General features: G+C 39.7%; 8 protein-coding genes across 8 annotated transcripts; all 8 read left to right on the top strand.

Moving 5' to 3' along the window:
* Positions 1-240: 240 nt before the first annotated feature.
* On the top strand, positions 241-1545 carry TM35_000541140 (cysteine protease; the record flags this gene model as incomplete). Its single annotated transcript, XM_029030739.1, has 1 exon — positions 241-1545. One exon carries the CDS (start codon positions 241-243, stop codon positions 1543-1545), a length of 1305 nt encoding a protein of 434 aa, XP_028877956.1.
* Positions 1546-2036: 491 nt separating this feature from the next.
* On the top strand, positions 2037-3590 carry TM35_000541130 (putative Monooxygenase; the record flags this gene model as incomplete). Its single annotated transcript, XM_029030738.1, has 1 exon — positions 2037-3590. The coding sequence occupies one exon, from the start codon at positions 2037-2039 to the stop codon at positions 3588-3590; it is 1554 nt and encodes a 517-aa protein (XP_028877955.1).
* A 381-nt stretch (positions 3591-3971) lies between these two features.
* TM35_000541120 (uncharacterized protein) lies at positions 3972-4298 on the top strand (the record flags this gene model as incomplete). Its single annotated transcript, XM_029030737.1, has 1 exon — positions 3972-4298. The coding sequence occupies one exon, from the start codon at positions 3972-3974 to the stop codon at positions 4296-4298; it is 327 nt and encodes a 108-aa protein (XP_028877954.1).
* Positions 4299-4619: 321 nt separating this feature from the next.
* On the top strand, positions 4620-5318 carry TM35_000541110 (uncharacterized protein; the record flags this gene model as incomplete). The annotated part of the gene is made up of 1 exon (XM_029030736.1): positions 4620-5318. One exon carries the CDS (start codon positions 4620-4622, stop codon positions 5316-5318), a length of 699 nt encoding a protein of 232 aa, XP_028877953.1.
* A 615-nt stretch (positions 5319-5933) lies between these two features.
* On the top strand, positions 5934-7700 carry TM35_000541100 (uncharacterized protein; the record flags this gene model as incomplete). The annotated part of the gene is made up of 1 exon (XM_029030735.1): positions 5934-7700. The coding sequence occupies one exon, from the start codon at positions 5934-5936 to the stop codon at positions 7698-7700; it is 1767 nt and encodes a 588-aa protein (XP_028877952.1).
* Positions 7701-8031: 331 nt separating this feature from the next.
* On the top strand, positions 8032-8661 carry TM35_000541090 (uncharacterized protein; the record flags this gene model as incomplete). Its single annotated transcript, XM_029030734.1, has 1 exon — positions 8032-8661. The coding sequence occupies one exon, from the start codon at positions 8032-8034 to the stop codon at positions 8659-8661; it is 630 nt and encodes a 209-aa protein (XP_028877951.1).
* A 227-nt stretch (positions 8662-8888) lies between these two features.
* TM35_000541080 (cis-prenyltransferase) lies at positions 8889-10109 on the top strand (the record flags this gene model as incomplete). Its single annotated transcript, XM_029030733.1, has 1 exon — positions 8889-10109. The coding sequence occupies one exon, from the start codon at positions 8889-8891 to the stop codon at positions 10107-10109; it is 1221 nt and encodes a 406-aa protein (XP_028877950.1).
* Positions 10110-10447: 338 nt separating this feature from the next.
* On the top strand, positions 10448-12442 carry TM35_000541070 (uncharacterized protein; the record flags this gene model as incomplete). Its single annotated transcript, XM_029030732.1, has 1 exon — positions 10448-12442. The coding sequence occupies one exon, from the start codon at positions 10448-10450 to the stop codon at positions 12440-12442; it is 1995 nt and encodes a 664-aa protein (XP_028877949.1).
* Positions 12443-13399: the final 957 nt, after the last annotated feature.

Raw genomic sequence — 13399 nt, 5'->3', positions numbered from 1 at the left:
TTTTTTTTTTTTTTTTATCATCATCTTCAGTTTCACTTTTTATTTGCTTCTATGGGAGTATATATCAGTGATGGAATGTATAATGTATGAAATATTGTAACCTTATTCCTTTTTCTTTTCCCCCCTTTTTTTACATGTTGTTTTGTCTGGTTCTAAAAAAAAAGTATTATTATACATATAAATTTGTTTTAGATTTGTTTCAATAACGATAAACCACTTTTTTGACCAAAAATAACTACAATGAAGTATTTTTCAGTCAATCTATTTATTGGATTCCTTGCAATTGTCTCAGTTGTGGTCCTTCCATCTTTGGCAAACCCAACTATTCGTGATTTGGACAAGTACTCCTTTGACATGTATCTTGCCGAGTTTGGAAAACGGTATGATAATCCCGAAGAATACCGCAAGCGAAGTCAAATCTTTTCTGGTACATTGGCAGAAGTAAAAAAATTAAATAAAGATCCACATCGTTCAGTACAGTTTGGTATTAACCGATTCAGTGATCTTACGGATGAAGAGTTCACACAACAAATGAATGGACGTGTCTCCGCTCACCAAACTACATCTTCCTTGCAGAGAAATTCTTACATTTACAAAGGAGCTAATGTACCAGAATCAATGAGTTGGCAAGATGCAAAGGATCCTGTTCTTACTCCAATTAAAGATCAAGGTAGTTGTGGATCATGTTGGGCACATGCAGCAACCGAGTCTGTAGAAAGTATGTATGCCATTCACACTGGGAAGTTGTTTACTTTAAGCACACAACAGGTTACATCCTGTACAAACAATACACATCACTGCGGTGGAATCGGTGGCTGTGGTGGTGGAACAGTGCAATTGGCCTGGGAATACGTTAAAACCGCCGGTGGTCTCACCCTTAATGAAACGTATCCATACATAAGTGGTGAAACAAGTGAAACAGAGAAGTGTCAACTGAATTCAAGTGTTAAAAGTGATGTAACGGTATACAGTTATGTATCACTTCCTCATAATGACTATAATGCTGTTATTGAAGCCCTTGTTACGGTTGGTCCACTTGCCGTAAGTGTTGATGCTAGTCAATGGAAAAATTACGTGAGTGGTATATTTGACCTCTGTGGGAAGGATAAGGGGAATATTACTATTAACCATGCTGTTCAGCTTGTTGGTTACGGGAGTGATAACGAAACAAAACAAGATTACTGGATTGTGCGTAACTCTTGGGGAAAAGACTGGGGAGAAAATGGTTACATCCGACTCCTTCGGAAGAAAAGTAATGACACTTGTCTTCCGGATGAAGACTGGAATACGATGGGAGGCGGCTGTGAGAATGATGAGAATGTGACGATCACAGCATGTGGAATGTGTGGTATCCTTTACGATGTCGCCTACCCCCGAGTCACGGAAACACCAGAAAAGGCCAAATATGCATGGATTGCCGGTGTGGCATTTGGAGCACTGGCTCTTGTTATGATTTGTTTGGTTATTTACAGCAAGTGTCGCTATACAAAACCCGCCACTGATGTTGCTCTTCTTGATGCAGAATCAGTTTATATGAAGGATTAAATATATATATATATATATATATAATTCTGAAGAATAAAAAATATAAAAAAAAAAATGACTATTTATTTTTCCCTTGACTTCTTTTTTTTCCTGAAATGTCAAACGATGGAAGGGAAAGAAAAGAAAAAAAGTACCTTTCTATTATAATTAGTATTATGCGAGTGTTTATTTATTTGTTTGTTTGTTTCTCATTTAGTGTATTAAAAAACCGTGTGGTATATAGAGTTACAGTGACACTGTGAAAAAAGAAAAGTGCATTGATCAGACAATTATGCATATTGAATTTTACATGAAAAACAAAAAAAAAAGGAAACTTGTTATTATTGTTTCTGGTCTCTCTGTTGTTTTTTTTTCTTGTATTTTTGCTATGTTTTATTATTATTATTATTATTATCTTATCGTTACCACTTTTTCTTTTCTTGTATATGTTAATAGGGAAAAAGACAGTAGGTTAAAGGTATTACGTTTGTCAAAAAAGGTAAATATTAAAAATGGAAAAGACGATGTTTCGTTCGTCTACACGTTTTCTCTGTTCTCTAAAAGCGCAGCAGCAACATCAACAACAAGAGAAACAAATAAAGCAACCATATAATATAATAATATCGGGTGGTGGTATTGTTGGGGCGGCAACACTAGCTTCTCTCCAGCTTCTGCGATCGCGTATTCGTTCACAGAGCTTATTAGATGATGTCTCTGTACCTCCACCGCCTTATGCGTCTTCCCTCTCGCGTTTATTGTTGGCAGATGCGGCTCCACATCCAAGTTACGATGCGCAGAATATCATGCATCAACTACGAACCGTGAGCCTTACACCGGTCTCTAGTAAATTGCTTGATAAGTTGGATTGCTGGCGACGTCTGGAAACGAAGCACGCCTACTACCGCATTGCTCTTCGCCATGAACAGTTAAGCAGCCCGGTACTTCCTTCCCATCAGCGTTCTGCGACTTTCTTCATGCGTGGACTGCTTGGAGGAGGTGATACAACAGCAGAGCCATTGCTTGAGTTCACAGATCTGCAACGTCCACTAGGTTTTATTTGTTACAACTCAGAGCTTAACGCTGCCCTTGTCAACGTTGTTGAGGATCACAAGATAATAGATAATAATAACAAGAATGATATTCAAGATAATCTTGTATTTGAATCTACAGTAGAATTATCCAGTAATGAAATACCAACAAATGTTATCGATGGCGCTCTTGGAAAGGCGGTACTACGTAAAACTACTGGTGATGAAGATCTTGAGTATTCTTTACTATTGGGTTGTGATGGACGTGGTAGTAAACTGCGAGATGTACTGGCAACCGAGACTTTGCAGCACGACTATGCACAGACAGGTTTTGTATGTAGCGTACGTTTAGAGCGTGTGGATGACGGTAATGTATGTTGTTTCCAAAACTTTTTTATCGATGGCAGCATTATCGCCATGCTTCCCACATCGGAGGACACAGCAAACATTATCTTCTCAACAACGGCTACTCATGCACGTGAGTTGTCAGCCGCCTCTCAGAATGATCTCGTAGAAGAACTCAATAAACGTCTTAATGCTTTTGCCCCAAGGGATATTCCTCGCATTCTAGAGGTCCCTGAGGGAACTGTAAAGGGTAAAAAGATGCGTGCGCAGGGATCATTCCCGTTAAAACTGAATTTTGTTTTGCGTCCGTATTCACCTCGGTGTATGTTGTTAGGTGATGCTGCCCATGGTATTCATCCATTCGCTGGACAAGGGCTTAATTTGGGTCTCTATGATGTTTGTGCTCTAACGGAAGTACTGGAAAAGGCCATTCAAACCGGCCAAGATATTGGCAGTGTCTCTGCTGTGGGAGAACCGTTTGCGGCGGAAATGATGTTGCACACTGGTACCATGATAACGGCAATGGAAGGTATTCATGTCCTTCTTAATACTGTGCCAGGACTCTCCTGTATTGGTATGAAAGGTATTCAAAAACTACCAATCTTCTCATCCTTGGGGAAAGATTTTATTCTTCATGTTGCCTCTGGTGCACTCTTTGCTAGTCGGCATAGCGAGTGCTTTCTCCTCTCGTAATATCTGAAACTATATTTATACATTGTATATCTCCAAGCAAACGAAGGAGCAATTGGAGGGTGTGTGTGTGTGAGTGAAAGGCAAACATACAATAACCGAGAGAATAAGAGAATGAGAGACCCCGAAGGATTATTGGGAATGCCAATGAATAAGGGTAATGTGGAACTTTTTTTTTTTGGTTTTAAATCTGAATAATGTATGTTCATGTTTTTCGGCTAATTGAATTTCTGTTCTCAGAAAATATTTCTCTTTCTCTTTCTCTCTCTCTCTCTCTAAATGAAATGATGAGTAACGAAACCCTAGATTGGTGCGAATATAATTTAAAAAGGAAAAGAAAAGAAAAAAAAACAAGGAACGAGCAACCAGTTACATAATAGAGTGATGCGTGAGGTGGGCGAGGTGAAAGGGGACTCCGCTGCGGCTGCCGCTGCTGGTTCCAGGGTGTATGAGGCGATGGGCAATGTACAGAAGCAGATGCTTATGGAGTACTTATCGCAGAATTTGGGAAGTGGCAGTCCATGGCGGGATGCTCTCTCGCGATGTGTGACGGAAGTGGTGCGCCGCAGGGCTCAGAGTGGCGAGTCGCTGGACGTGCAAGATGTGATTAACGAAGTGCTGCCTTTTTCACGTTCTGTTATTCCAACAGAAGTGCGTGAAGGACTCTTTCGCCGCGTTTCAGAGGTAGTTGGTGTGGGAAACTCCCACTGACAAGATGCGTTTTGGTATGATTTGATCTTAACAGGTACATCTCTTGGTTTTTCTATGATAATGATCGTCTCTTTTTTTGTATTATTATGATTATTATTATTACTATTATTATTATTATTATTATTAATATTATTATTGTTATTATTATTTATTTATTTATTTGTGTTTATGAATTATAGTGCCCTCTATGTTTTTCTCCCTATGTGAATTGTATTATTTTTTTTTATTCGTTTCTTTTTTTTTCGTCAAGTTGGTTGGTAGCTTTAGAATAGTCTTTGGTGAGAAAAGCGGAGGTGGAAAGAAGACAGGTGTGTGGAAGTAATGAGTCGATCCAGAGAAGAAATTGCAAGTAAGATACGCGAAGGTACTCAACGGCGTGTTGAGGAACTTATGCGTGTGCGACAACTTCAGCAAGAACGCCGCGAGGAACTAAAGGAAAGAGAAGCTGAGGCTGATCCATCCGACCCATCTGGTTATATTCCATTTATTCTCATTTCTCTTGTGTTCTTAAGTTTTCCATTATCTGAACCTGTAGTGGATTGGGTTTTGGTTGGATGTTTTGTCGTATTAAACGGACTGTGGACATTTTTCCTGCGTTCATCATCTTGGATAAACTGGGCGATGTTAATCTTCACAAATTTTACTGTGGTACGGATCTCTCCATTGATTCCAGAATTGCCAAATATAATTAGTAAACTGCCACCAAAGGCTGTTGCCACTTATGTTTGTGTGAATATTGCTGTCTGTATTATTGTATACTATGGGTATGTGGAGAGACGGTTTCCATGGACAAAGTCAGAAGTGACTCGAGGGAAGAAATCAAAACAAAATAATGGCAGGAGTCGTGGAAAGGACGAATCTTTAGAGGAGTTTGTACAGCGACGTGATCGTATGAGTCGTCTTGATATAGCGGCTTCATGTGTGCTTCTTGGCAATCTTTTCGCAATGGTGGCGATGGGTTTCGTTCCATTGGATGTGTTGCTGCAGTCATTTCGTCAGATTGTTTCCTTCCTTGGTTAAAAGATATATATATATATATATATATATATTTCTCTATATTGCTTCCAATGGGGGTTTGTTTTTCTTGCAGTTTCTGCACGTGTGTGTGTGTGTGCGTGTAATGATTTTTTGCTTTTACTGTGCTCAATTTTGTGAGAACTGTATATAGATTTTTTCATTCCTTTGTGTTGGAATAAGCGATCTTATACTGCTTTTTCTTCTTCTTCTTCTCAGCCGTTGCAGAAACCCAAGCAGTCGGCGTTTTAATATTTCTTTTCTTTTGCATACTTTTTTTTCATATGTCTATGTATGAATGTACACAGTGTAGTGGGAGACAAAGAAAGAGAGATTGTGTATGTGTGTGAGTGTGTGTTTAAAGATGACAGTTTAAATAAAGTTCAATTAAGCTCATCTCTCTCAGCTTCTCTTTTTTTGCTTGACTATGTATATCCACCCATTTATTTTTCTCTGTTTTCCTCTCGCTTTTACTATCACTCTTTATTACTATTACTATTATTATTATTATTATTATTATTATTATTATTATTAACGAGCGACAATAGCAACATTATCCATAGAAAGCATTCCAACAGAGAGATATATATAGGGAGAGAAGCACCACACTGCACATCAGCGATGGCGCCAAAAAAACGGCTGCCGCGGAAAACACAAACATTAATCGGACAGCCAAACTTGGAAGAGGCTGCAGCAGAACGTATAGACGCCATCACCGCTGAGCCACTGCATGCAAAAAAGTATGTGGAGATCATGAGTCCTGATGGAACACTTCGTCTGTTCTACAACACCTCCACGCTTATCCGCATTGCAACTGATAGAGGAATGTTTATGCAGCCCCCGCATTTCCGCGAACCAATGACAGTCTCACTTCAGCGTGAGGTTGAGGATATTGAGGGGCGACGATTCCACTTTGAAAAGAGTAATGTAATTCTTGAAAGTAATACAGATGAATCTGCTGGTGGTCTCCACGTTCTTCACAGACATGTTTACTTTGATCAAATTATGGACGAGTTTTATCTTCTTAATCCCACAGAGCTGTATGTATGTCCATCATGCTATCTTCACTGGGTGAGTACTCGCTTTCTACCCCATATGGATGCCACTCGGCAGCGTGTTGATTACATTGATGACGATCCAAACCCTGTATTAGACCCCCTTGACGTGCTTGCACACGTGCAGGGATCCGCCACGGCTGAAGTAGAGAATAACGAGACAAATGATAATGAAGGTGAAGAGATTGAACGAGTTCCGCTTACAATTCCATCCGCAAACGAATTACCTGATTGGGATTCACCATTGGTTCATATGGTGTTTCGTCGCGCAGTTGATTGGAGGAAGCATGTACGTCTTCACCATAATAATACAAGCACATCTGCCGCCGATTACCGTTTAAAGGCATTTTTAACAGAATATATATCGAAGTACAATCGACTTTCAAATGAGAAGCAGAGAAGGAGAGGTCAGAGTGAAGGTATTAATATTACCATAGGAGGGCCTACGTTAACAGTCTCACGCTACTGGTATGTCAATGCGCGATATAATCGTTTACGTTATAACAGAATTGTTGAGACCGTAGAGCGTGCGGAACCGTATATTGATGATTGTGTGACTCGTATGGCCTTTAACAATGAGGAAGTAATGAACACATTTCACTCAAACGATGCAGACAGTTCGGAAAGTGATTTCATTTGTGACTCGGAGAGTGATGATAGTAGTAGCTCTAGTAATGATGATAATGGATCCCAGCACAACGAGGGTTCACCAAGCTCCAGTGAGGCGGAGGAAACAGAAGAAGTAAAAAGAGGTAGGAAGCGCCTGCGTGAGAATACTAGCTCCAGCAACTCTAATAGCAGTAGCAGTTCTTCTTTGGAGATCATGGCGGGAAGTGATAGTGATGATAGTGATTCGGGAGGCGAAGGAGATGCAAGTGAGCAACAGCGTAAACTATATAAAAGCGGTATACTGGCCCCACATACTGGTTTCTACAGTGACCTTTCTTACGAGGAGCGCTGCGTGATAAATGCGAATTCTAGGCGTGTATTCAAACCAACATCGCTCTACATGCCAACAGTGGAGGAGGAGGAGAGTGACGATGATGAAGGACAGATTGACTGGAGCCAGTTTGGTGGCACAATAGAGAATGCCACTGTATATGTGCGAGACATGCAACAACGGCAATGCGCTTCTACTGCTGCTCAATCAAATGAAAACCGCCCGAAGACGTCAGAGGCGAATGCGCCTGTATCGATCACTGCAGAGATTTCACGCACTGGAGATCCTAAACGAAGTGAAACAGCAGTAAGTGAAGTGGGAAGAACAGAACGCACAGCCAGTTCAAATAGACAACAACAACAGCAGCGCTTGCTTTTGGATGATTCAGATTAAGATATTCACAGTAAAACAACATCAGTTATTATTATTATTATTATTATTATTATTATTATTATTATTAATCAGTGCTTATATATATAAATATGTTCACTGTTTTCGGAAGTTTTTTGTTTCTTTGTGTTGTAAATCTTCTTGTGTGTGAATTCGTTTCTATTCTTCTTTTTTTTAAAAAAAAAAAAATTGTTTCATTCCCCTTTTCTCTCTTTTTACTGAGTTATTTTCCTCTTGTATCCATACCTGTTTTTTTTTCTCTTTTTTTTTTTTTGTGTGTATGTGTGTGTGATACCTTCGTGTTCCACGTTTTTTTTTCCCTTGTTTATCGTAGATGAGTCAGTGGGATGTTGTGGTCCCCCTTATCGCCCCAAAGAGTGCGGATTCAAATGAAATTTCATATGCACAGTTATGTACAACAGTCCGTGGAGTAGATGAGGCACTTGAAAACACGAAACGACGATTGAAGCAAATAGAGAAGAGTCTCGAGCGACAACGAGTTATTGTGAATGAAGTTAGAGCCACCTCCTCACGCTTTGAGGATACATTTGCTAAAACAAACAGTGATCTTCAGTATATTCAACAACAGCTTGAGTATGTTGTAATTAATTTGGAAAAAGAACGTGGGATAGTAGCTGACCACACGGAGCAGCTGCGACTTTTCGCAATGGAATCAAATCGTCGCGATGGCAGAGTAGCTGAAGTTTCAGATGATGGAACCTCACTACTCATATGGTTAGCAACATGGCTTTATCGACCGCTTGTACATTTCGCAAAGGGATGCTATACATTGCTCTCACCACTTATAAATACTCTCCAGTCGCTCTCATTGTTTAACTCAGATGTTCTTGTGCGCCGTAATGAGAGTGGCACCCGACTGCGTCAGACAGAAACAAATGAAGATCTCTTGCAAAGACTTCAAAAAGGATCTTTAGACCCCACCTCTGTCGTGAAGAAGAGTTGAGGTTGTTTGCATTATACTCTTTTTTTTTTCCCTTTCTCTCTGCCTCTGGAAACCAATTGCATATGCATATGCATATTAAACAAAATAAATAAATAATAAATATGTTAAATGTATATGTGAATTTTTGCCTTTTTTTTATTTTTGCTTCCTTTTTGTCTTTTATTTTTTTCTCTTGTGTATGTGTGACATTCTAATGATAGGTTGTACTTTATCTCACTTTAGTTGAAATGTTCCCCGATTTGCTTCTAAGCAACGAGGAAAAATTTTATAAAAATTTCTTCGATGAAGTTGATGTTTCCTTTCTAGTTTTCCAGCGTTGCAGGGGTAGAACTTTGGACACATTAACGGAAGGATTTGAAGTGCTCGTTATTTTTTTCTGTGCTCTCTTGTTCTTTGGCTGTTTGGCGTGTGTTAGTTGTCAGTATTGGCGCCGTACGGCTCTTCGCACCATTTGTTGGTATTTAAAGTTCTTTGAGGCATTACTCGACGCCGAGACGGAAGAAACTTCTCGCATGTTGTGTAGTGGTGGTTCACACATTGTAGAAAAGGCCCCTGCGGCCGTAGAGAGTTATCACGTGGGTGAAGTAGTTCAACATGGTGTGCGCCATCTTGCCGTTATCATGGATGGAAATCGAAGATATGGTAAACGGACCGCGGTGAGTGATGCACCTACGGAAGTGGTAAAAGAAATATGTGAGAACATTCTTAAGGAAGAGTGTGCAATGACGGAAAAGGATGAAATGTACACTCGTCTCGTCTCACTTCTTCGACACACCGTTTTGGATGGACACCGCGTGGGTGGTGAGAAACTTATGGAGTTTGTGAATGACTGTATTCATCTTGATATTCAAATGCTCACTGTTTATGCTTTTTCAACGGAAAACTGGGGTAGGTCTTCTTTAGAAATTGACGTATTAATGTCACTGTTTTACTTTTACTTTGAACGTATGCGTAACTTTGCTAAAGAGAAACATATCTTTATACGATTTATTTCCCCAGTTTTTGAGCGAATTTCACCTCGTATGCGTAAACTTATGATAAATATTGAAGAGGAAACCCGTAAACACACTCCACGGCGTTTCGTTCTTAATGTTTGTGTTAGCTACAGTGGTAGGGATGAGGTTGTCAACGCCTGTAACCGCCTTGAGCAACGCGTAAATAAATCAGTCCCTATTTCAAAAGAAGAGTTTATGAATCAAATGCTACGTAGTGTTACTCAGGATAATCATGAGGATGAAGACGCCTGTATTTTCGCCGATTGTGGTGGGACTGAGCCACAATTACTGCTTCGTACGAGTGGCGAACAAAGATTGAGTAACTTCATGTTGTATGAATGTGCTTACACAGAGTTTCTTTTTGTCAACAAGACATGGCCGGAGATTACCAGGGTAGACCTCATTCGTCTCTTACGTGATTACAGTCAACGTGACAGACGCTGTGGTAAATAGAAAAAAAAAAAAAAACGATGTATTAAAAAAACAAAAAAAAAAAACGTATTTTTATTTATTGATTTATTTTGAAACCCTCTTGCGTTCAAGTAACGATATTTATAGGGATAGATTGAGAGGGAGAAAACACATTCATGTGTCTCTTGTTTTCCTCTGAATTAAAAATATCCCTCATATTTTTTTTTTGCTTGTACATGTAATCCTTTGATCTTTATTCTTCTATATTATTAGTATTATTAGTATTATTATTTTGTAGGAAGCTACACCACAGTAAGGAGAGACAGAAAGAGAGAAGAGAAAGATAGAAACAGTGTGAGTGATAGTTGTTCTTATTAATAATGAGTGTATCTTCAGGAGATAATCTCGCTGGCAAAGAGGGGGAGTCCGTTACACAGAATGGTGGGGGTGAAGTCTTTTCTATTCCAAATGATGCTCTCGTTGAGCTTGACTCGAAGAGTGATGTCATCCGCGGGGAACTCGTACAGGTGATCGTAGCATGGCTTATAGATCAGGGACTGACATCTTCAGCCCAGCTGCTGCGTGATGAGGCAGCCACCCTGTTTCGCCAGGAGCACAATGAACGAAAGACTCTTCGTGCTATTTCCCGTGCTATTCATCAAGGTAATTGGGATGCAGCACAGACACAACTAAAAAAGTTAGAGTCTATCGTTAAACCAAGTACAAGAGGAAACAATGAAACACTCTCTAAAGTTGCATTATTACTTCAATCATTACCATATTTGCTTGTCCAACAACAATTTCTAGAATATGTTGACGAAGATGATGGACAACGTGCTCATGTTTTTTTCTTAAGAAGAATTAAACCACTTGAAGGAACTATAAATAGGGAACATTTTCAGCAGCTTATTTATATGCTTACCTGCCATAATGTTTCAGAAGCGGGAGGAACATTTCCAATTTGGCGTGGTTGGACTCCTATGAAAGGACGCTCCCAAATTCAGTCTCTCATAAACAGTGTCATTGGTTATAGTGATCGAAGTCCATACTGCCGACAGTATGAATTCAATTTTGATGGTGTTTCTAATGCTGTTTTTAAAGATCTTGAACAAATATTGGTTAATTCACTTTCATTTGAACTTGTAAAATCACTATATCCATCATTTTTAGCTGGACGTACAAAAGAGACAGTATTTTCTATTTTTAGACCATTGGGCGAACAAGTTATCCCATCAAATCTCATTGCATCAGTCGACGTGAACAAGTTACGTGGAGATATTTCACTTGAGAATGGGAGAGGTGTACGACTGACAGCATGTCATCCATTTTTTCAGGTTCCAGCCATAGCTGTTGGTACTTATACAGGATCTATTGTATGGATTCCATTAGAGAATAAGGAAGGAGAGACAGCTATTACTTCCCATGGTACATGTTGTAGACTTTATCAATATTCTGCACCAGTGCGAGGTATGACAAGTCATGACCGTCAGATACTTCTCTCATGGAGTGGATGTCAAGCCGTTGTTCTTAATCTAGCAAGGTTTATGGATAAGATGTTAGTTTTACCACCTTCTTCAGAGTACTTAACCGAATGTGTGGCCAACACTTTTACACATACTGCAGACGTTTATTCTTCTTGTCTTTTTCCTTGTGGTTATATTCTCGCAACTGGACTTTCGGATGGTGTCGTGACGGTATGGGATCTCTTGACAGGAGAAAAAATGTTCCAGTTGAGTTTTAGCTCTTCACCTATTGAATCACTAACAGCGAATCAGTCTGGCACTTGTTATTTTGCAGCATCAAAAGAAGGACTTATTCGCGTTGTTGATGTCACTACAGGTGTGCTCCTTTTTACCTTTGCTTCACCGGTAGCCAGCGAGGTATCGTCAATAGCACTTTCACCCTCAGCATCTTTGTTACTTGTTTCGTATAGCTGCGGAATAATTCGACTTTGGGACGTCTTAACAGGAGATGTACTTCCTAAACGTTTTGAAGGTATTGAAGGTAGTACACGTAGATGCGCTAGGGTGTCGTTTGGTTGTGTTGATACACATATCATCAGTGGACATGATGATGGTTCCTTGTATATTTGGGATTCTGGAAGTGTGCGCTCAGATCAACACTTACTCTCTGTGAATCAGGCAATCACAAGCAAATATCATGAAGACTCCCAAAAAACTTTACCAGGAATATACTCTTCTACCACTCCTGAGCGATATCATTGGTCAGTAGGGGAAGCCATTCTACCTTCAAAACGTCTCAGGTTGCATAAATCTTCTATCACTGATGTCAAATTTCAGCACAACTACGTTGTGACATGTGGTGATGACGGCATTTTGTGTATTTGCAGCAGCACATCGAGACGTTCATCATAGCCTTATTAAAATGGATACACGTTAGAAAAGGTAAATGAAAACACCAAATATCTTTCTCTTTCATTTGGTGTCGTAATTATTGGTTCCCCCCCCCACCCAAAAAAATAATAATAATAATAATAATAATAAGAATAAGAATAATGATAACCACTAACGCAAGGTATTGCAACCTTTTCCCTTTTTTTGTAAAACATAAGATACTTTTGTTCTTAGTACAGTCACACACTTTGTTTTAAAAGTAAAATGATGAACAAAAGCTTTGGACAGCACGAAAAGAAAAACAACCACTAGAATATACCCTTTAGAATGCCGTATAGTTTCATTTCAAGCACCCGGATCGCCTTCCCGTTGTTTGTGAAAGGGCCAATGACTCGGAAATTGGTGATCTGGACAAGGGAAAGTTTCTCGTTCCATCTGATCTCACAGTTGGGCAGTTCGCCATGGTGCTCCGCAAGCGTGTCCAGCTGAGCGCTGAGGAGGCTATATTTATTTTTGTTGGCGGCGAAGTTCCCCCGGTCACAGCACAGATATCTGATCTGTACGCCAAATACAAGGACGAGGATGGTTTTCTCTATATCAAGTACTCTGGCGAGGCAGCACTTGGATGAAACTTTATGGTGGGGTGTGAGTACAGTGGTTGCATCTATAGAAAACGCATATGCTAGTATATACGCATTGTAGCATGATGCTTTTCACCAGTTTGTTTTGTTTTTATCAGTTGGGGGTTCTTCTTCGTAGTATTCCTTTTCTTTCAGTGGGAATGGTATCTTTTGTCGGGAAATGGCACTTTTTAAATTGCTTTCTCAAAAAAAATATATTTGCGAAACACTGCTACCTCTATGCTGCTTTCCATGGGGGCATGACATATCCTCTTGTGAGCGAATGTTGTTTGTCTTCAAGCTGTAACTGTTTTTAATGGTTCACGGGTGCCTGCTTACTATGTATGTGTGTGTGTGT

This window comes from Trypanosoma theileri (assembly GCF_002087225.1).
Source record: "Trypanosoma theileri isolate Edinburgh chromosome Unknown TM35_Tth_54_V1, whole genome shotgun sequence".
Classification (NCBI taxonomy): domain Eukaryota; phylum Euglenozoa; class Kinetoplastea; order Trypanosomatida; family Trypanosomatidae; genus Trypanosoma; species Trypanosoma theileri.
Note: the sequence above shows the minus strand (reverse complement) of the source record. Positions and strands in the feature narration are given on the sequence as shown.